This window comes from Ictalurus furcatus, chromosome 17, assembly GCF_023375685.1.
Source record: "Ictalurus furcatus strain D&B chromosome 17, Billie_1.0, whole genome shotgun sequence".
Lineage (NCBI taxonomy): Eukaryota > Metazoa > Chordata > Actinopteri > Siluriformes > Ictaluridae > Ictalurus > Ictalurus furcatus.
In genome coordinates this window covers 21,432,737-21,454,210 of record NC_071271.1, presented here as the reverse complement: position 1 = coordinate 21,454,210, position 21,474 = coordinate 21,432,737, and the positions used below count along the sequence as shown (strand labels likewise).

The 21,474-nt window shown below is 40.4% G+C and overlaps 2 protein-coding genes across 4 annotated transcripts; both read left to right on the top strand.

Moving 5' to 3' along the window:
* On the top strand, window positions 1–10,408 carry katnal1 (katanin p60 subunit A-like 1). Of its 3 annotated transcripts, none has more exons than XM_053646289.1 (12): window positions 26–85; window positions 2,467–2,514; window positions 3,474–3,730; window positions 5,150–5,310; window positions 6,383–6,545; window positions 6,863–6,987; window positions 7,451–7,556; window positions 7,879–8,037; window positions 8,268–8,394; window positions 8,482–8,616; window positions 8,903–9,029; window positions 9,781–10,408. In XM_053646289.1, exons 3-12 carry the CDS (start codon window positions 3,584–3,586, stop codon window positions 9,977–9,979), a joined length of 1,449 nt encoding a protein of 482 aa, XP_053502264.1. In that variant the 5' UTR covers window positions 26–85; window positions 2,467–2,514; window positions 3,474–3,583; the 3' UTR covers window positions 9,980–10,408. The 3 variants fall into 3 exon arrangements, with proteins under 3 accessions (XP_053502263.1, XP_053502264.1, XP_053502262.1); XM_053646287.1 differs by having other exon boundaries at window positions 3,474–3,745; XM_053646288.1 differs by lacking the exon at window positions 2,467–2,514 and having other exon boundaries at window positions 1–85; window positions 3,474–3,745.
* A 1,546-nt stretch (window positions 10,409–11,954) lies between these two features.
* On the top strand, window positions 11,955–16,153 carry LOC128621767 (tripartite motif-containing protein 16-like). The gene is made up of 7 exons (XM_053647725.1): window positions 11,955–11,961; window positions 12,255–12,571; window positions 13,799–13,894; window positions 14,007–14,234; window positions 14,423–14,549; window positions 14,953–15,012; window positions 15,284–16,153. The coding sequence occupies exons 1-7, from the start codon at window positions 11,955–11,957 to the stop codon at window positions 15,814–15,816; spliced, it is 1,368 nt and encodes a 455-aa protein (XP_053503700.1). The 3' UTR covers window positions 15,817–16,153.
* The last annotated feature ends 5,321 nt before the right edge of the window (window positions 16,154–21,474 follow it).

The window sequence follows — 21,474 nt, the reverse complement described above, 5'->3', positions numbered from 1 at the left end:
CCTCCGTCTCCGTCCTGTTTTGAGAAGCGTCTCTCCATGGTAACGTCAGAGCGGTACGAGCTGTGGCTCAGATCTCATATGAAAGGTAATGACATAGTTAATTTATGAATTCAGATATGCAATATAACGCAGTATTGATTTGGAATTTGCACGATTATTTAATGATCATTTTTGTTTTTTTATTTGTATTAACTCGCCAATCTCTTCTGCCTGCGGAGGCCTAGTCCATGGTCCTTCTGATAAGAATTGATGTTGTAGTGACAAAAGCTTAGCGACTTATTAGTGAAAAACAGCTACAGGTGTCACAATAATGATATTAACCCATAAAATAATAATATTAGGCTTGAGTGTCAGTAATAGCAATACCTGAATGGATATTGATAATAGTGTTGTTATGAGTGATCAAACAATCCAAGGTACATATCAGTTTATCGTGTGTGTGTGTGTGTGTGTCTATATATATATATATATATATATGAGTCAGAGTTTTGTAAATATTTGATGATATCTTTTCATGTGACAACACTGAAGAAATGACACTTTGCTCCAATGTAAAGTAGTGAGTGTACAGCTTGTGTAACAGTGTAAATTTGCTGTCCCCTCAAAATAACTCAACACACAGCCATTAATGTCTAAACCGCTAGCAACAAAAGTGAGTACACCCCTAAGTGAAAATGTCCAAATTGGGCCCAATTAGCCATTTTCCCTCCTCATGTGATTTGTTAGGGTTACAAGGTCTCGGGTGTGAATGGGGAGCAGGTGTGTTAAATTTGGTGTCATCGCTCTCACACTCCCTCATACTGGTCACTGGAAGTTCAACATGGCACCTCATGGCAAAGAACTCTCTGAGGATCTGAAAAAAAGAATTGTTGCTCTACATAAAGATGGCCTAGGCTATAAGAAGATTGCCAAGACCCTGACACTGAGCTGCAGCATGGTGGCCAAGAGCATACAGCGGTTTAACAGGACAGGTTCCACTCAGAACAGGCCTCGCCATGGTCGACCAAAGAAGTTGAGTGCACGTGCTCAGCATCATATCCAGAAGTTGTCTTTGGGAAATAGACGTATGAGTGCTGCCAGCATTGCTGCAGAGGGTGAAGGGGTGGGGGGTCAGCCTGTCAGTGCTCAGACCATACGCCGCACACTGCATCAAATTGGACTGCATGGCTGTCGTCCCAAAAGGAAGCCTCTTCTAAAGATGATGCACAAGAAAGCCTGCAAACAGTTTGCTGAAGACAAGCAGACTAAGGACATGGATTACTGGAACCATGTCCTGTGGTCTGATGAGACCAAGATAAACTTATTTGGTTCAGATGGTGTCAAACGTGTGTGACGGCAACCAGGTGAGGAGTACAAAGACATGTGTGTCTTGCCTACAGTCAAGCATGGTGGTGGGAGTGTCATGGTCTAGGGCTGCATGAGTGCTGCTGGCACTGGGGAGCTACAGTTCATTGAGGGAACCATGAATGTCAACATGTACTGTGACATACTGAAGCAGAGCATGATCCCCTCCCTTCGGAGACTGGGCCGCAGTATTCCAGCATGATAACGACCCCAAACACACCTCCAAGGGAACCACTGCCTTGCTAAAGAAGCTGAGGGTGAAGGTGATGGACTAAACCCTATTGAGCATCTGTGAGGCATCCTCAAATGGAAGGTGGACATTTTCACTTAGGGGTGTACTCACTTTTGTTGACAGGGGTTTCGACATTAATGGCTGTGTGTTGAGCTATTTTGAGGGGACAGCAAATTTACACTGTTACACAAGCTGTACACTCACTACTTTACATTGTAGCAAAGTGTCATTTCTTCAGTGTTGTCACATGAAAAGATATCATCAAATATTTACCAAAATGTGAGGCGTGTACTCACTTTTGTCAGATACTGTGTGTATATATGTGTGTGTATGTGTGTTTTTATATATATATATATATATATATATATATATATATATATATATATAATATAATATTGTGTATATATATATATATATATATATATATATATATATATATATATACAATATAATATATATATATATATATATATATATATATATATATATATATATATATATATATATATATATACAATATAATATATATATATATATATATATATATATATATATATATATATATATATATATATATACAATATAATATAATATAATATAATATAATATATTATAATATATTATATTAGGGATGCACCGAATGTTCGGCAACCGAAATTATTCAGCCGAAAATAGCAAAAAAAAAAAAAGCATTATAAGTGAAAAGGCCGAATAAATTTGACCGAACAATGACCTGTTTCATGACGCACCAAATAGCCTAGCAACCAGGGTGAGTGGCGTGAATGTCACGACCTGGATGAGGGGGCGCGCGCATGCATGAGCTACGTGCTCTCCGGATGTTGACAGAAATTTACTGTGGACACGTGCGTTTGTTTTTTTTTCTGTTCCAGAGTATTCTGTCACGTCGCAAGACGTAAGGGAGTAGAGTACGGAAGCAGGTAAAGACGTATTTATTTAAGGGCAGGCAGACAAATCCAAATCGTAATCCAAAAAACGTAGTCAAGACAGGCAAAGGGTCGGGCGATCTGCAAACAGGCATAAACGGGGGAAAGCAGGAATCAGAGTCGCGGTCACAGAAAATAGGGTCACAACACAAAACAAGAAACATGAACTAGTACTATGGACTGGGAGCGGAAAAACCAGCGGGGACTAAATGAACTAATCTATAGTTTAAACTAACTAAATCTATCAAGGAACATAACATTAACAACAATATCTAACTATACTATATCTACTCTAATACTCTGCGAGGTGTACAGCGACGCGAGCGGTATATATCCCCAATATAATCAGACGTATAGAACCGAATAGAACCATTTATCGCACTCTTGTCAATGCATTTTTTAATGCACTTTTTAGTTGTAGGCTACAGAGTGTTACATTCTTTCAGCAGTCAGTTATAGGCCTAACATAGTCTATTCAAGGGGGGCTCAAAGATGACCACATCAAAATATTTTTATTTTACTCATTTATTTATTTAAAGTTATATTGTGCCTTGTTGGTAGCCTATGCCTGCTGGAATGAAAAAAAATGTTCAGTGTTAAATAAATATTTTGAAATAGTAGTTTTTGTAATTGATTTTTTTCTTTGAAAAGCAGGACAAAATAGTAAAAAGCACATTTTGACTGTTTAATTTATGCAATGGTGAAAAAAATGGCAAAATAAATGGAAAAAACGCGAAAAAACGTATTCGGCCTTCGGCTTTCGGCCAAGTTTTTCATTATATTCGGCTTCGGCCAAGAATTTTCATTTCAGTGAATCCCTAATATAAATAAAAAATATATATATATATATATATATATATATATATATATATATATATATATATATATATATATATATATATATTAGTGCATCCACAATAATGCATGTGCCTTTCTATTATTTATCCTGCCAGGGCTTCAGACCTCCGTGACTTGTCTTCAGTTCAGCAGCACCAGCAAATGCATCTGCAACCAATCGTAGATCAAGTTTTTGGATCAAGCTCTGATTGGGATATTTTTCAGGATGAATTTGGCCGAGATTTGTGACAACACGAAAAAAGGAAGGGAATATGCACTGCTCGGGAACTATGACTCTTCAATGGTGTACTACCAGGGTGTTCTACAGCAGATCCAAAAGCACTGCCAGTCTCTTCGAGATCCTGCATTAAAGGTCAAATGGCAACAGGCAAGACACGCAAATACATATATTGCATGTGTGAACACTCATGCCCCTTGGATGGGGGCACTGTCATCCTTAAAGTGACCACTCCTATATTTCATTATATGCCACTTTGTAGTGACATTCCAGCATAATGTATCACAAAGCATAACAGTTGTCCTTTAATATATTATACATTGTGCTTTGTGGTACAGGTTTATTATAACTTGCGATGAAAGCTGAAAAAGTGGATTCTTCAATGTCAGTATCAGTGCCCCCATCCACAGGGTACGAGGGATCACTGAAAGGTTTGATGAGTAAGAAAATGATGTAAATCATACAATTCAGTTCAGTTTTATTTGTATAGTGCTTTTTACAGTGGACGTTGTCTCAAAGCAGCTTTACAGAAATATATAAACATAGGATACAGATTTTAAGTGTGTGAATTTATCCCTATTGAGCGAGCCCGTGGTGAGGGTGGCGAGGAAAAACTCCCTAAGATGATATGAGGAAGAAACCTTTGAGAGGAACCAGACACAGAAGGGAACCCATCCTCATCTGGGTAATGACGGATAGTGTGAAAGTAAAGAAAAGTTCATTATGGTTTTATATGAAGTCTGTTTTTTTGAACTGATCCAATGTTCACTAAAGGAGACTTCAGTGCAAAACTGCATGTGGTAATTGCATTCCTAAGGCCATAACAGCAACCGTAGTTCCAGCAACCATAGCGAGAATGTCCATGTGGAATTGAGGTCCAAGACCATTTCCATGGTACTTCAAGTGGCATCATCCTCATCCTCAGCAATCTCATCTCCAAGCTGCACCGCTTGGGGCCATTCTCAGTAGCAGAATGTAGCCTCCAGGGGATGAAAACACCAACTAGAAGTAGGGCATCAGGATGGATTGGGCCAGTCCGGAGAGCAGAAAGGGTCAGGATCACTGGCATCTCCGGAGTATCATGTGTAGCTCGACAGAAGGAGAGAGATAGAGAGGGTGGTAAACAGAGGGAGAGATTGTTAGGTATGCCAATTATCCTGTCATAGATAAGACGGTGTACTTTGCATTAAAAAAAAAAAAGTCTATTCTTGGTAAGCGCGAGCAAACAAATATGTAATATCATACACTATGATGTTCACAGTCAGGCGATCTCAACCCAACTGAACAGCTGTGTGAGCTTTTGACTGATCCACTATACAATACCATGAGCAGAACACATATTGAGGGGATATCCAAAAGAAAAACCCCCTTAGACTTGTAGATTCGCTGCCAGTGTGCATTGAAGCTCTTCTCACGGCCAACACCTTGCTAAGACACTTCATATTGGTTTTACGTTCAATTTGTCATCTGTCTATATATGTTCATGATCAATCAAGCAGCCATGTCTTGCCAGCACTGTTCACTGATCTCTTGCCATTCCATTGTTGGATTCAGATTAAACAGGAGCTGGTGGAGGAATATGAACAGGTAAAAAGCATTATAAAAACTCTGGAGAGTTTCAAGATGGATAAGCCTGTCGATCTTCCCAGTTCTCGACCGGAGGACTACATGAGGGACCCTGCTGTGTGGCCACCTCCCACCCCTGCAGAACACAGGTATAACTGACGATTATTCTGCTGATCTATGTCAAAATGCTCAAGTGCCTCTACAAGCCTCTACAGGCCTGTACTTTATCTTACACAGGTATATCAGTCTAAACAAACCAGCTATAACTGGTTTTAGGTTTTGATGCCAAGTATAAAAACATTGTTAGAAATGTTATGCTGTGTTTATTGTAAAGTTTTTTAATTGCACAGCATATATAGTATTTATTAGGAGTGTAATGACACACTCTGGTTATGAGTCGATTCAATTAAATTCTCAGAATATTTTGAACAAAATTTAAATGAAGAAAAATTATGGCTGAACAGACTCATTTTTTTTTTGCTTTTCTGAATCATAAAAAAATGTGCATTTTTGTCTGTATAAAACTAAAGAAATTAAATATTTCTACAAAGAAAATGTACGACAGGTTCACCATATCTTAAAAAGAAATATCTTAAAAATAAATATTTTGCATTTATTAATTCTCCCCCAAATTTTATTCAATAAACAAAGTCATAATGAGCTCCGTAGCAGCACCTGAGGCGTCGTTTTAACTGGAAATAGAGCTCCAAAGTTGGCTGAAATCCTCCTCCAAAAGAATGCCATCATGTCACCAGTGTATTTTAATTATATGGCTTGCGCAGATTGGGACCAGTCTAAGACCAGATTGTTTAAACAGTCTAATTGCATTACATGCATAATTAATAGATGGCAAATTGCCAAGATGCACACCGTCTCATTTTTTTGCTTCACGATGCATCGTTATACCCCTCGTATTTATTATCATGAATCTTGTTGTCTATTTGCACCATAACTTCTATGCGGCATAACATTCATGTGTTGTACCTGACTGTTGTCACTTTTCTATAATTTATAGCAGTTATAACTAGGAGGATGTTATTTCATCCTAATGTATATTTCCATGTGGCTAGAATGACAATAAAGCTCTTTACTCTGTTCTCCCTTTTAAATCCTGGATAAGGACCATTCACCATATGGTGAGGGGCTCCTGATACATACATACATACATACATACATACATACATACATATATTGTCTTGTTGTTTGCTTTCTGACTCCTAGACCACCTGCTCAGGTGAAGAGGCCAAACACTGGTGTGAAGGCCCAGCGTAAGGACTGTCCTGGCATCCAGCACCGGGGTGCTGCAGGAAAGGGACAGCCAAATTCTAGATCAGACAGACCTGCTGGCCGTGACCTGCGCAATCCTAAAGTTAAAGAAGAGAAGGTTAGTGAAAGTGTTATTGTTACGTATGGAAAATATACCATCTTAAATTGGTGTTCAGTTCAGAAGGACTAGATGAATGTCTCACAGGAGATAAAATGACTTTTACATAGAAATCCTTGTCAAGCTGTGTATTAAATTTCGATGCCTCATGTGGCTGAAGTGAAACAGAACAGTCCCAAACCCTGTTAAAATCACACTTAGTGAAATGATGGATGGTTAAATATATAACGTTAAAATATATCCAGACATAATCTCAGCTGAAGAGTCTGAAGAGTATATTAATACTGATCTTTTATTATTTTTATTGTCCTCTATAGGGTAAGAATGCCCAGGAGGGGGCAACAGAAGGAGAGTTAAAGAAATTTGATGATACTGGTTACGACAGTGACTTGGTTAACGCTTTGGAGAGAGACATCGTGTCAAGAAATCCTAATATCCACTGGTAAATACTGAGGAGTCTCTTTTGACTTGGACAACTATAAAACTAATAGGAAGCTCTTTGTGGTGTAGTAGTCTAGTATATGTACAGTAGGTATTGCTTCTGTTATGTACGTCCCAGTGAAAATGTGAAGAAAAAAAAACAACCTTCAAACCTGGATCAGGGTTTTATTCCTTGAATAAAATCCTTGGGTGTCTGCATTGGATTAGTATCATGTAGTGGCCCATGCTTCTAGTTGTGATACAATATCAAATCAATCAAATAAAGAAATAGGAAAAATGGACACATCAATAATACAGAGCAAAATTGTATCCAACAATCTATTGATTTGTTTCTTCTTGGTGATTTTCAGGGTTAGATTCCTGCACTATTCGTTACAGCTGTCAGTCAGTGTAATGATACAAAAAAAACAACATAGTATTGGACTGTTAGTCATAGAGACTCGTGTGTATCATAATTCATGCAGGAACGATATAGCAGACCTGGAGGATGCCAAGAAACTTCTGCGGGAAGCTGTAGTTTTGCCAATGTGGATGCCAGATTTCTTCAAAGGCATCCGGCGCCCATGGAAGGTTAATATGTTAGCATAGACATGCAGCATGTTTTGCATGACTCACAAACACTCAAATACTTAATATCCTGCAGGTATGAAACAGTAAGATTAATGTTACCAGGTTGCAGCAAGGTTTTTTATGAGTCAGTGGCAATAAGCAAAAGGAATTTCTAACACACGTTGAGTGTGATTTTGTCCTTTTTAAAATCATATAGCAAATTTTATATACATATATATAATTACAAGATTTTGCTTCATTATGGTTTGCCCCAAAATAATTGCCCCATTATGTTTGTCTATCATTTCACTGGGTCTCAGTGTTTCTCTGTACTTTGTGCCAGGGTGTGTTGATGGTTGGACCTCCAGGTACAGGCAAGACCATGCTGGCTAAAGCTGTAGCTACCGAGTGTGGTACCACTTTCTTCAACATATCATCCTCCACACTTACCTCCAAGTACCGGGGAGAGTCAGAGAAACTTGTTCGGCTGCTCTTCGAAATGGTAAAGAAGCCGTACAATATTAACGACCACGATTTAACGTTTGTGAATGTAATGAAAAGGCAAATGAGACTTTTTTTTTTTTTCATTGAATTATGAAAAAAAATCTTAAAATGTTACTCAGAGTTTACAAGCAAGCGCCTAAAAATGTGATAAGCTTAATTGGTTTGGGGTCTCTTGTGTCTTCTGGGAATGCTTGACAGCTTCTCTACAAACGCTGTTGTATTTAACAGGCTCGATTTTATGCCCCCACCACTATATTCATTGATGAAATCGACTCTATCTGCGGGAGACGTGGCACATCAGATGAACATGAGGCAAGTCGCAGAGTGAAGTCTGAGCTTTTGGTGCAGATGGATGGTAAGACGCAGTTCAGCAGATTGACAGCTAGAGATTCTGGGGGGGTTTTTGTTTTGTTTTTTGTGAATAAACTAATTCATTATTCAGGTGTAGGAGGTGCGACAGAAAATGATGACCCCTCTAAAATGGTGATGGTTCTGGCTGCAACAAACTTTCCATGGGACATAGACGAAGCCCTGAGGAGGAGGCTGGAAAAGAGGATCTATATTCCTCTGCCCACTGGTAAAGTTGCATCTATTTCTTATTCTATTGTCTTACACATTGAGTTCATCAACTCGGGCATCTCTACATTCTGCTGACAATGTACAATATGCTCTATTTACTGAATATTGGGTCTGTTGGTTGTTCTTTACTGGTTAACAACCAGCCAGCTCGTATGTCATCCTTAATTGTGTGCATTGTTTGTAATAATTGCTCATACTACTAGCATTAGAATAAGACAGCTACGTTATCTAATAGTTGAGACCTGTTGGATTACCTGTACATTACCTGTAAATGCTCTCATCAGTAAAAGGGCGAGCGGATCTGCTCAGGATTAGCCTGAGGGAGGTGGATGTGTCTCCTGATGTTGACTTGGACATCATTGCTGAGAAGATGGAGGACTACTCTGGGGCTGACATAACCAACATTTGCAGGTACATAACAGCATTTATACTGTACATCTGGTGTTGCATCCTTCCGGTTACTGTACAAGTACTTTAATAAAAGGGCGCCCGTCTTTGATGAGTAGTACCTACATCTGTATCAGCGGTATGCTGAAAATGATCCACAAGTCAGCGACTGTACACCTACACTATATGGTCAAAAGTATGTGGACACCTGACCATCACACCTATATGTGGTTCTTCTACAGACTGTTGCCAGAACAGTGAAAAAACACAGCTGTATAGAACGTCTCTATACCTATGCTGTAGCATTACAATTTCCCTTCACTGGAACTAAGAGGCCCAAACCTGTTCCAGCATGACGATGCCCCTGTGCACAAAGTGAACTTGGAGTGGAACAACTCGAGTGTCCTGACCTCAACCCAATTGAACACCTTTGGGCTGAACTGGAACACCGACTGCACCCCAGACTTCCCCGGCCAACATCAATGTTGGCCAACCTCCCGATGCTCTTGTAGCTGAATGAACACAAATCCTCACAGCCACGCTCCAAAATCTAGTGGAAAGCCTTCCCAGATAAGTGGGGTTTATTATAACGGAAAAGGAGGAATGCATCTGGAATAGGATGTTCAAAAATCTTATGGGTGCGATAGTCAGGTGTGGTGTACATACTTTCAAGGTTGAACCTGATGAGATGAGAGCAGGTGCACCCAACAACCTGAATTTCCTTCAAATTATCACATTTCACAAGACATTTTACAGTGTGTGTTTGTGTACACAGAGATGCGTCCATGATGGCAATGCGTCGGAGGATTCAAGGCTTAAGCCCGGAGGAGATTCGAGCGCTGTCCAAAGACGATCTGCAGATGCCGGTCACTATGGAGGACTTTGAAATCGCACTCAAGAAGATCTCCAAGTCTGTTTCTGCTGGCGACCTGAAAAAATATGAGGCCTGGATGAGTGAATTTGGCTCTGTTTAATTAGAAAGACTGCACAACAAGAAAGAAAGGAATCACTATCTGAGACTTCTTGTTTTTCATACACAGAAAGCTAAAATTCTATACACTCTCCAACAAAGTCTGTATACTGCACCAAGTAGAGCAACACTGATGCTGGGTTGTGGTGTTTTGGGGCACCTTCAATTCTTAAAGATGCACTATTGCCCAGTCTGCTGTAAAAGTTGAGCCAATTTTATGTATAACATGTGAAGTTTCTAACTTACATGATTCCGTTGTAACTGAGTCGTCCTTTGCTTTCTTTGTCGTTAACTTAATCTTTCATTTAGATCAAGTAGACAATGTAAAGCATTTGGTACTATTGTTTGTGCTGTTTTCTTTGTGACTTTAATAACTGTTATAATACATTGTGTACTTTTACAATAAATTGTTTCCTTTATTGTGTACTTCTAATACTACCTTTATTTCCTCCTAGCTACAGAAAGTAAGTGTAATGTTCATCCTCTGACACACTTTGTAGGGTATCTGAAAAAATATATATAATATAAACCACATATGAAACATTTTGGAAGACGTTTTGCAGGGTGACTTTTGGGACACACTGTAGTTTTGATTGATGATCCTTAGGCTCTTATTATGCCTTGCTTTAGTTTCCTGTCTTTCTGAAAGGTGACTAGAAGTGGAGCCATGCTAATATCCACGATCTTTGAGTTTTAATGCCTTTAAAAGACACAAAGGGCTCAGCCATAACATTAAATCCACCTGCCTAATATTGTGTAGGTCTCCCTTGTGTAACCAAAAACAGCTCTGAGCCATTGAGGCATGGACTCCACAAGACCTCTGAAGGTGTGTTGTGGTATCTGGCACTGAGACGTTAGCAGCAGATCCTTTAGGTCCTGTAAGTTGCGAGGTCGGGCCTCTGTGGCTCAGACTTGTTTGTCCAGAATGTCCCACGGACGCTCGATCGGATTGAGACCTGAGGAATTTGGAGGCCGAGTCAACACCTTGAACTCTTTCTCATGATCCTTAAACCGTTCCTGAACAATGTTTGCAGTGTGTCAGGGTACATTATCCTGCTGAAAGAGGCCACTGCCATTAGGGAATACCGTTGCCATGAAGGGGTGTACCTGGTCTGCTACAATGTTTAGGTAGGTGGTACGTGTCAAAGTAACATCCACCTGAATGCCAGGACCCAAGGTTTCCCAGAGCATCACACTGCCTCCGCCAGCTTGCCTACTACCTGCATCTTCCTGCACCAGGATGCATTAGTGCATCCTGGTGCCATCTCTTCCCCATGTAAGCGATGCACACGCACCACTTTTGGAACACCCTGGTCTCGCCATTACAATTTGGCCCTTGTCAAAGTCGATCAGATTCTTACTCTTGCCCAGTTTTCCTGCTTCCAACATGTCAACTTTGTGAAATGACTATTTACTTGATGCCTAATATATCCCACCCCTGGACAGGTGCAACTGTAACAAGATACTTAGCGTATGCATTCATAAGAACTCGCAGAATTCACTGCTGCCTCATAACATTGCCGAATCCAACTTCATCAGCACCATGGACTACAGTTCATGTCACATGAATCAATCACACATTCAAGTTCACTAGATTTCTCATTTTACACACACCTGATCACAATCACACTCGCACTACAAGTTACAGTATCCTGAAATTTCAGTCAGTATTTGTGAAGTCTCACTCCTAGCAGTTTCCCTAGTGATGACTCTAAGCCTTTTGTGCTCATTATTTTTCAGGTTTTGATTTTGTTCCCTTGTTACTTTGCTCTTAATGTTTGCCCTTGATAAGCCCACTTGCTGATCATCTGATCTGATCTGGTTCTTTAATAAAGTAAACCTGCTGCTCTACCATCTGACTGACAATAACGATGGTTTGTAAATTGGTTTTTGTTACATAATTTGGGTCAAGTACAAGTTGCAAGCATGTTGTAACATGAACTTGTCTCGGTTTTGTTCATTCATTCAGCATTGTAAGAATGTGCTGTCAGTGATGATTTATTTACAAACATTTCAGTCATGATGTAAAGACATTCACAGTATGTCCTCATGAAACAAAACCCAAAGCAGGAATTAATTAATGTGACTTTTCTATGACCAGGAAGCTCATTTACACTAAAAAAAAAAAAAAAAGTGTTAAAGTTGACGACTTTGCTTTAAAACCATGTATGTTTTAGTGTTGTTTTGGTTAGACATATGCCTGCACTTGCACTGTTTTTAAAGCCACACCTACTGTCTGTGTGGGACTATAAAATACACAGTAACACATTAACAAAAAGGTGAGCAGAGAAAACGAAAGCCAGAAGATCCCTGCACTGGAAGAAACCAGAAAACAGTTCATTCCTGTCTGGAGTGTCGGGCCTCCTACGTTGAAGATCTTCTTAGACCTCACTATCAGGCTCCTGCCTTTAAGAAGCACAAGTTAGTTGAAACCTGTGCAGAGCTCCAGGAGAAGATCTGCTCTCAGCATGACAAACTGATCGAGATCTACTGTCGTACTAACGAAAGCTTCATCTGTTACTCGTGCACGATGGAGATGGATGAACATCAAGGCTACAATATGGTTTCAAATAACACAGAAAGAACTGAAAAACAGGTGAGAACTGGACATCATTGTTCTTTAACACGGCAGTTGAGACTGTTAAACAAGTCAGACTGGGCAGTACAGCTTTCAAACAATCAAAAGAAACAACGTTCTTGCAGCATTTTACAGCTATAGTGAACACATGACTAGGCTGAAGCTCTGTTATTACAGTGTTCAGTTTTTTTAAATGGTTTGCTTTAGTACTGTTAGTTTATACAAATGTTTCTAATGTGCATATTTAGTATCTATTTATACATATTACACAATATGTATTTTGGGGACAAATAAATACGTGTTATAGTAAATAAAACAATGGTTTTAATTTTTCATGGCAGTTTGGGGGACATAAAGGGTAATGAATCATAAGAATGGCCCAGGAGGGAAGGGCCATGAGCGTTGAAAAATATTGTCTTCTGAGGGCGTGTTGTGTGTGATGTTATCTCATTGGTATGTACAGATAAAGACCCAGTGTTTACTGTTTGATATATTGAGACTGAGACAGAGATTTGTGGTAGTGTTCATGTGTTTGCCTACTGTAGAAGTTTTCTATTTGTAAGTGCTGATATCGGAAACGAGGATGCTGCGAATGCACCAGAGCTGCCGTATTTCACGTGTCACTGCCTGACCAGTGGAGCAGTACTGTGGAGACGTATTACTGTTTACTCAGTGCTGTGTGAGGAAATCAAACACAGAAATAGAACAGTGTTGTCTTAGGATTAGGTGATTTTCAAGTGGAAAATCATGTTCAGTAAGAAATGATTGTATTTATAGAAAGTATCTAAGAACAAGAGCTTCACCGCAGTCGTGTTCTTTCAATCATCTACAGGAAAAATCTAAGAACCTTATTTGTCTGAATGTGAGTGTATTCATGGTGTATTTCACATCAGTAAATATGGCTGAGTATTATTTTTTTTTTGTACCATATAACTTATAACTTTGTTATTTCCTGCCATCCTCCATTTTCAGACAAAACCAGAACTCATCATGCAAAAGTGCAGAAGAAAAAAAAAACATGAAGACAGAAGTTAATTAATGTTGACATTCATTTATTTTAGTTTCTAATATATTAAGGTGCTATTTCTAGCTCTCATTTAGCTGTATTTTTCTTTTCAGATTTACAATTGTATAATAAATTAAAAGCTGTAATGCTGCAGAACATGAGTAAACTTTATCTTTTTAGCTGCAACACACTGAGCTCCTGATGCAGAAATAATGACATGTATTTTTATATTGTTTCAGTATGAGATAAAGGAGGAGCAGATAAAATCCCAGCAGAGGATCCAGGAGAAGCAGAAGAAATTGAAGGAGCTGAAACAGACTGTGGACACTATTAAGGTGAGGAATGAACAGGGAGATTCAACACACACACACACACACACACACACACACGCACACACGCACACATGCACACAAACACTTAAATGAATTGTGTGTGTGTGTGTAACAGTTGCGTTCACAGGCAGCAGTAGATGAGAGTGAGAGGATCTTTACTGAGCTGATCAGCTCCATGGAGAAAAAGCGCTCGGAGGTGAAGGAACTGATCAGAGATCAGGAGAAAGCTGAACTGAGTCAAGCTGAACGACTCCTGAAGCAACTGGAGCAGGAGATTGCTGATCTTAAGAGGAGAGTCACTGAGCTGGAGCAGCTTTCACACACACACATCCACTTCCTCCAGGTAACACTCACTGTCTGATCTACAGAGGGCGCTGTTCCACACAAAGTTTCCTCCTAAAAGCTCATTACAGCAACAATAAATGTTCCTGTCTGAGATCACAAGTGTATCTTTGGTCTGATTCAGTCTGATATTCATTCGTTCCTCTCCTACACTTTTCTCCTTCTCTGTTATGTGTTTCCTCTCTGTAGAGTTTCCCGTCTCTCTGTGTTTCTCCTGGATCTGAGGACTCACCCAGCTTCACTGTCAGTCAACATCTTTCATTTAATGGAGTGAGGAAACCTCTCTCAGATCTGAAAAAACAAGCCAAGCAAATCGGTGAGTAGAGATTTATCAAAATCCGTCCACAAGGTAAACAAGCAAACATTTCTTCTGCATCACAGTAAAGAGAGCCATAAAATTCATATAACAGAAACAAGAAGTAAGCAGTAACAAGACTGAATAAAATCACAAAGTAGTAGCATTAGACTTGTAAATTATCTCAAGATAAATTCACCAGACAAACAAAGTCAACGGAATTTAATCACAAATCCACAATCTAATCTTACATTTCTGGAGAAAATCGTAGTTGTTTTTAAAAGTTTTACATTTAAATCTAATGGTGAGCCCATTGAGATGGTGATGTTGACCAGCAAGGGATCTAATTTTTTTTATATATTTATACTTTTAACTGTTTTTCGTGTAATTTTTCCGTCTCTATTTTGTCTCTGTGTCTCCACAGATGCAGAAATTCAGATGATTTTACCCTCAGAACTGAAGAGCAGAGAAGATTTTCTGCAATGTAGGTGTAACACACGCACACACACATGCACACACACACACACACACACATGCACAGTGTCTGTAAACATGTCTGTATTGTTTATCTAAATCTGATCTATTTTTGCCTGATGACGGGTAATATTTAAAACAGTTCCTATTATTTCCTGTAGAGCAGGACAAACAGACAGGTGTCTCACACACACACACACACACACACACACACACACACACACACATGTATTATAAATCGGGTGATTAATATCTAACCTGTGAACATTTTATTGTTTTAGATTTCTGTTATCTTACTCTGGATCCCAACACAGCACATCCTTACCTCATTCTGTCTGAGGAGAACAGAGCGGTGACATGCAGTGAGACAGATCAGCCGTACTCTGAATATCCTGAGAGATTTGACTTCTGGGAGCAGGTGTTGTGTAAGGAGAGTGTGTGTAGACGCCGATACTGGGAGGTGGAGTGGAGCGGTGAGAGCTGGGTGTACATATCAGTCTCATATAAAGAGATTAGCAGGAAAGGGCAGAGTAATGAATGTGGGTTTGGACGCAACAGTCAGTCCTGGAGTCTACAGTGTTCTTCTTCCTCTGTCTCTTTCTGGCACAATGACATTAAGACAGTGCTCGAAGGTCCAGCATCCTCCAGAATAGGAGTGTATGTGGATCACAGTGCAGGAACTCTGTCCTTCTACAGCGTCTCTGACACGATGAGGCTCCTCCACAGAGTCCACACCACATTCACTCAGCCTCTATACGCTGGATTCTATATTTGGAGATACGATTCGACTGTGAGGTTATGTGATCCAAAATGAAATGTTTAAAATGTAAAAGTGTTTAATAGAATTATAACTGAGGTGTCAGATTTCATTTCTCCCCGAGTTAGAATGGCAATTCTGTGTGCACGAGCTGTAATGCTAACTAACTATTATTTTCTAATGTATCTATTCTATTCATGTATGTAATGTAATAATTCACAGAAACAATCTCTAAATGCAGAATGTTTCTAGAAAGAAAAAAAAAACAACCTATCAAACAGACTATTTACCTGCATGCACTATTAGCAGATTTCTTATACTGATGTCTCATACATTCAGTTTTGGGTTTGGAAAAGACAGTTTCTTCAAAAATAATAAAACTTACTCAAACTGCTGTGTCTTTCTGTGCTGCTGCTGTTGGAAACACACCCTACTGTGTGTAAAAGCCATTTTTTATTTTATATCTTTCATTTTCAGGTCCATATGAATCTACAGAACACTCTAAAAGTATTCACACCCCATTCCTTATCAACCTGCAAAAATAATAAATGTAACATTTTAAATATGGATTAAATACAGACACATTAGCAATTTGGATTCTAGCTGTATACAGATTTTTTTCTAAATGAAATGCCGTGTGTGTGTGTGTGTGATGATGATGCATTTGTTGAACAAGCTACATCACCTATATCTTTTTTTCTAACAACCTTTAAGAAAAATCAGTTGATTTTTTAGTAATTGTTCAACAATTTAATACTGTGTTACTAACTGAGTTTATTTGACACCTGCGATTTCAGACATTTTAACTGACTTAATTCCCGATTGTATTGTTTTAGGGTTACATTTTCCCTCTTAGACATATATAAACATGCAATTTTATCAATGTTTATTCAATAAAGAATATGAAATAATACATATTAAAATATTTTTATTCAAAAATTCATGCACAAAACCTAAATAAGTATATATTTTTTTATCAAATAGCATTACTTTTTAAAAGTATAACCTTATAGTGGGACATAACAAGGAGTTTCAAATTTCTCCTTCTCTTATTATTTTTCTAGAGTTATTCAACCTTAAATGCATCAAATCAGTTCTTGAATGCCAACTTTTATTTGTTTTCAAACAGAAAATCCACTCCTTAAATTAACTTATTAGACAGTATTATAATCCCCATGTCTACTGCAACAAAAAAAGGTACACTGAATGAAAGTATTTCAGACCACAGCATTAATATAGCATCCTAAAACACAGCTGGATATTTGGGTAGGCAAGAGTGTGTAATTTGCATATCAGGCATATTCATAGTCCATCCATCCATCCATCCATCCATCTTCAACCGCTTACTCCTTTTCAGGGTCACGGGGAACCTGGAGCCTATCCCAGGAAGCATCGAGCACAAGGCGGGGTACACCCTGGACAGGGTGCCAGTCCATCACAGTCATATTCATAGTTCCTAGCATTATTAAGGAAGGTTGTAATGATCGGCTATGATGATGTCATTTGGGGTCAGGAGGTGTGGTTGCCGCCCTGCTCTCCCTCTCTCTGTGATCTCCACATTATGTGCTGACTCGCGGGCTCATGTTAAGGTACCATTTTTGGGATGTTTTACTCAGTTAATCCTCTTCTAATGACCGACCTGTAACCATGCATAAGCCTATGGTATCCTTCAATGTAATAAACAAAGAACAGCACTTTCATTTTGTGTCCAGCTGAGTTATATTAACTTTCCTGAGAAACCCGTGAGGATCAGCCGGATGTGAATGAACATCCTCGGAAAGAAAAGTTTGGACACCAGAGAGTGAGTGAACTTTAAATGTGGCATACTTGATGCTGATAAGGCAAGTGAACTGTAAGCGAAGTTTCATTCGTACTGGACTTTTAGTTAGCTGGCACGCATGCTAGCGGGATAAACTAGCAACCACTGAAGTCTCACTACTGCGTTAGTGGAGATAACCCACCGTGGGATAATTTTAATTTTATATTTTTATTTTGCCACTATAGGTTTTCTAAGTGTTGCTGTCTACATTTTTTGAAGGGAATTTCCCTTGCTGTTTTTCTGTGTGTTTCCTAGTTCTTACTTTTAAAAAGAAAGAAAAAAAGACCTTTTTGGGACTTTTGTTTGTGTGACTTTGCTGTGAGAAATTGTATGCAGTGGCATCATCAGAGACCCGTGCATGCAAGGCAAGGACTTTGGAAAAGGAAAGGCACGTTTTTGATTGACTGATTCGACAACACACCTTGGCGAGCTCCAGCTACTACTGGCCTGCATAGTGGAGGAGAGGACAAGTCAGGACTTTTGTGTCTGGATTCTATGGACAAATGAGCTAACTGCTCACTTCATGAGCAGAGAAAAAAGCACCTTGTGTTTAATACTTGTATGTGATCGGGTGATTAAAAAAAAAAAGTAAACACCCATTCATTTTAAACTGTTACTGTTGGATTTAAGGTTATCTGTTGCTATTGGGAGTACAGGCAGTGACTGGGTATTTTGGGATACGTGTGTATATGGACAGGCATATATCTTTTCTTCTATATATGTGTCTTAGGATCATCCCTGCTGTCCGCTGAGATACGCTGTCTTACTGAGGTTAATGTAACTAATGTTAAGCATTTTTCCCCCTTCTCATTTAATTATTGATAGGGTGTTCTGCAATAGTATAACCATATTTCTCCCTAGATTCTTACTCAACTTTTGCAATGGCTAAGTTTTTTGATATATTCACATATGGGGGTGGTAATGATGAGGGTAGTTTGGGTTTGCCTGAAATTTTGGATGGTGGGTTTTTCATAGTTCAGCGTCTTGCTGCTCAGGTAGATAAGCTGCAATGATAGGTAGACACGCTGACATCGGCATTTAGTATGTCTGTTGACTTACAACGCAGCTTGCTGCAGTAGTTAGAAGATCAGACTTCTCAGCCTTCATGTAGACAGGACACAAAGGCACACCCTATACTTACCTCAACCCCTGCAACGTGCACACTCGCTAGCCACACCAACCAAGATCATCAGACTTCTCAACAGACACAGGGAAAAGCCACTAATGCCTACCCTGTAATTAGCTCAACCCCGGTTATACACACTCTCACTAGCCACACTGAGCAGTTACATCGACGGACACCTGCTGTTCATTCAGCCCATCTCCCTGGACTTATGCCACCCATGTTTGATGGGGTAAATCTCTTGACCCAGAAGAATGGCTTCAGTCTGTTTCTTTGTACAAGACAATGCTTGGTTTATCTGACACTCAGTTCTTCCTTGAGTTGACAAGGTTATTCGGAAAGGAGCCCCGAAAGTGGTATTCTGCAATGCAGCCACACCTACTCTCAAGGGGGCATTTCTCAGATCTCTTTCGACAGGCCTTCCTGCCTACAGACAATGTAGAGAAAATCTGGAGAGGGATTTGGACATAGTTCAGACTTCAAATGAGCCACTCCCCACTTTTGTAGCTCACCTAGTGACTGAGTTCAAGCGACTAAAGCAACCGCCCTCTGAGCGAGAACAGATTGAAGTAATCTGCCGGCATGTCTCTGATCAGTATAGACTAGCCCTTCATGCTACCGCACCTACAACTTTAACAGAGATACTTCTGACCGCCCATGAGCTACATGCTGCATTAGGGCCTGTTTCTTCTAGTAGAGCCCCCATTGCCCCAACACTTCCTCGCCAGGACCTACCACACGCAATTGTGGGAACTGTAGGAAAAATAGGCAGTGTGGTAGTGCTGAACCTACCGGAGGGGTTGCTGTAGTTTCTAAGATAGGCCAGGAGACCCCAGGTACTTCTGAGGTCACTAGAGGTGGGACTGGTGCATGGCCTCGTAGGTTTCAAAAGACTCGTGAGGGTAAGCAGAGAACAGAGTCAGGGACCAGTGCACAACAGACAGAGAGTTCACCCACATTTAATTTGGTGCGAAACAGCCCAATAAGGTCAAAGAATACTCCACTGACGGCAGTAGTGGTCGTCAATCAGGTTTCACTGAAGGCGACCCTGCATACAGGCACATCCATTTCAGCAGTCCATCCATTCACTCTTCTTAAATGTGGGATAGAAGGAGATGTCGTTCTTCCTTAGAATTTTTCCCCGCTGGAGTTGGCAGACTCAAAACAATGCACCCCATCTGGTGTTGCATGGCCTGTTCAACTACTGGAGCAACCGTTTACTCACCACTTTGCTGTGATTCCAGACCTGTCTTGTCCCATTCTCTTAGGGACAGATTTTATGATTCAGGCTGACGTCCACATCCACCCAGCCACAGGAAGCGTTAAATTGGGAGATAATGCCACCTCAGCACCAGACCTATGCTTGTTGGAGTTTGATGATTTGGAGGGCCAAATAGCTTGCCTCACCTTTAAGGATGTCCAGACCGATCATGGTCCAGTGGTGGAACAAGCAGCCCTGCCTTCAGCAGACAAGAAAAAACTGGCACACCTATTGGGAGACTTTGTTCATCTTTTTGGAGCAAAGCTGGGAGGTACTTCATTGGTTGAGCACACAATAGACACTGGGACTGCAAAGCCAGTGTGTCTTCCTCCCTACCATACTTCACCTGCAAAAAGAAAGATTATCGAGGAGCAGATTTCCAGAATGTTGGAGGATGGCATTATTGAGCCCGCTTCAGGACCCTGGGCCTCTCCAATTGTGATAGTCGAAAAGCCAGGTGCAGATCCAAGATTTTGTGTAGACTTTAGGAAAGTGAACAAATATACAGTGAAGGACTCCTACCCACTTCCAAGAGTGGATGACTCTCTAGATTTTTTGGCACGTGGTAGATTTATTTCCACACTGGACCTTGCACGGGGTTACTGCCAAGTGTCAGTGGCCCCAGACGCAAAACCAAAGACAGTTTTCGTGTCACACAAAGGGCTCTATCAGTTTAAAGTTATGCCTTTCGGGTTATTAAATGCACCTGCAACATTTCAACGATTGATGAATACTGTATTGGCAGGACTCACCCACAACTGCTGTATGGTGTATCTGGACGACATTGTGGTCGCCTCACCGACCTTCAACCAGCACCTGGAAGACCTCACCAGTGTGTTAGGACGTTTGGCAGATGCAGGACTTTCCTTGAAGCTGGCTAAGTGCCATTTTTGTACACCAAAGTTACGCTACTTGGGTTACCTGGTGACACCAGAAGGCCTTGGTACTGACGAGGGTAAGGTGGCTGCGATTAAACAGTTTCCCACATATAGTTTCCCACATGTAGGTTCATCTCAGGGTACGCCCGTATTGCTGAGCCGATGATTGCCCTCATGAGGGAGGGTGCCCCATTTGTGTGGTCCACTGACTGCCAGGTGTCTTTTGATTATTTTAAACAACAGCTAATCAGTGCCCCAGTCCTTATTTTGCCTGACTTTGAGAAGCCTTTTGCAGTACACACGGATGCCTGTGATGTGGGCCTTGGTGCCACATTGACCCAGACTGGTGAGGATGGCTGTCGCTTTTGTGAGCCGTACCCTGCACAAGTCAGAATGCCCATATTCCACTTCAGAGAAGGAGTGCCTGGGGGTAATTTGGGCTCTGGAACATTTTCGTCTGTACATTGAGGGCTCTAGTGTCACAGTGGTGACGGACTACAATAGCTTGAGGTGGTTGATGACAAGGCCCTCCCCCTCAGGACGGCTGGCTCAATGGTGCTTATGGCTGCAGGTCTTTGACTTTGAGGTTGTCCACAGACCCGGCTCGGCCAATCTAGTTCCGGATGCACTCTCA

What these genes read in the sequence shown, in the direction of transcription:
- katnal1 (XM_053646288.1), top strand. Translation starts at nt 3,584, where the DNA reads ATGAATTTGGCCGAGATTTGTGACAACACGAAAAAAGGAAGGGAATAT. An exon ending in GCATCCGGCGCCCATGGAAG is followed by an intron (nt 7,557 to 7,878) that starts GTTAATATGTTA and finishes ACTTTGTGCCAG; the next exon opens with GGTGTGTTGATGGTTGGACC. An exon ending in GACATAACCAACATTTGCAG is followed by an intron (nt 9,030 to 9,780) that starts GTACATAACAGC and finishes TTGTGTACACAG; the next exon opens with AGATGCGTCCATGATGGCAA.
- LOC128621767 (XM_053647725.1), top strand. An exon ending in CAGAAAGAACTGAAAAACAG is followed by an intron (nt 12,572 to 13,798) that starts GTGAGAACTGGA and finishes ATATTGTTTCAG; the next exon opens with TATGAGATAAAGGAGGAGCA. An exon ending in AGACTGTGGACACTATTAAG is followed by an intron (nt 13,895 to 14,006) that starts GTGAGGAATGAA and finishes TGTGTGTAACAG; the next exon opens with TTGCGTTCACAGGCAGCAGT.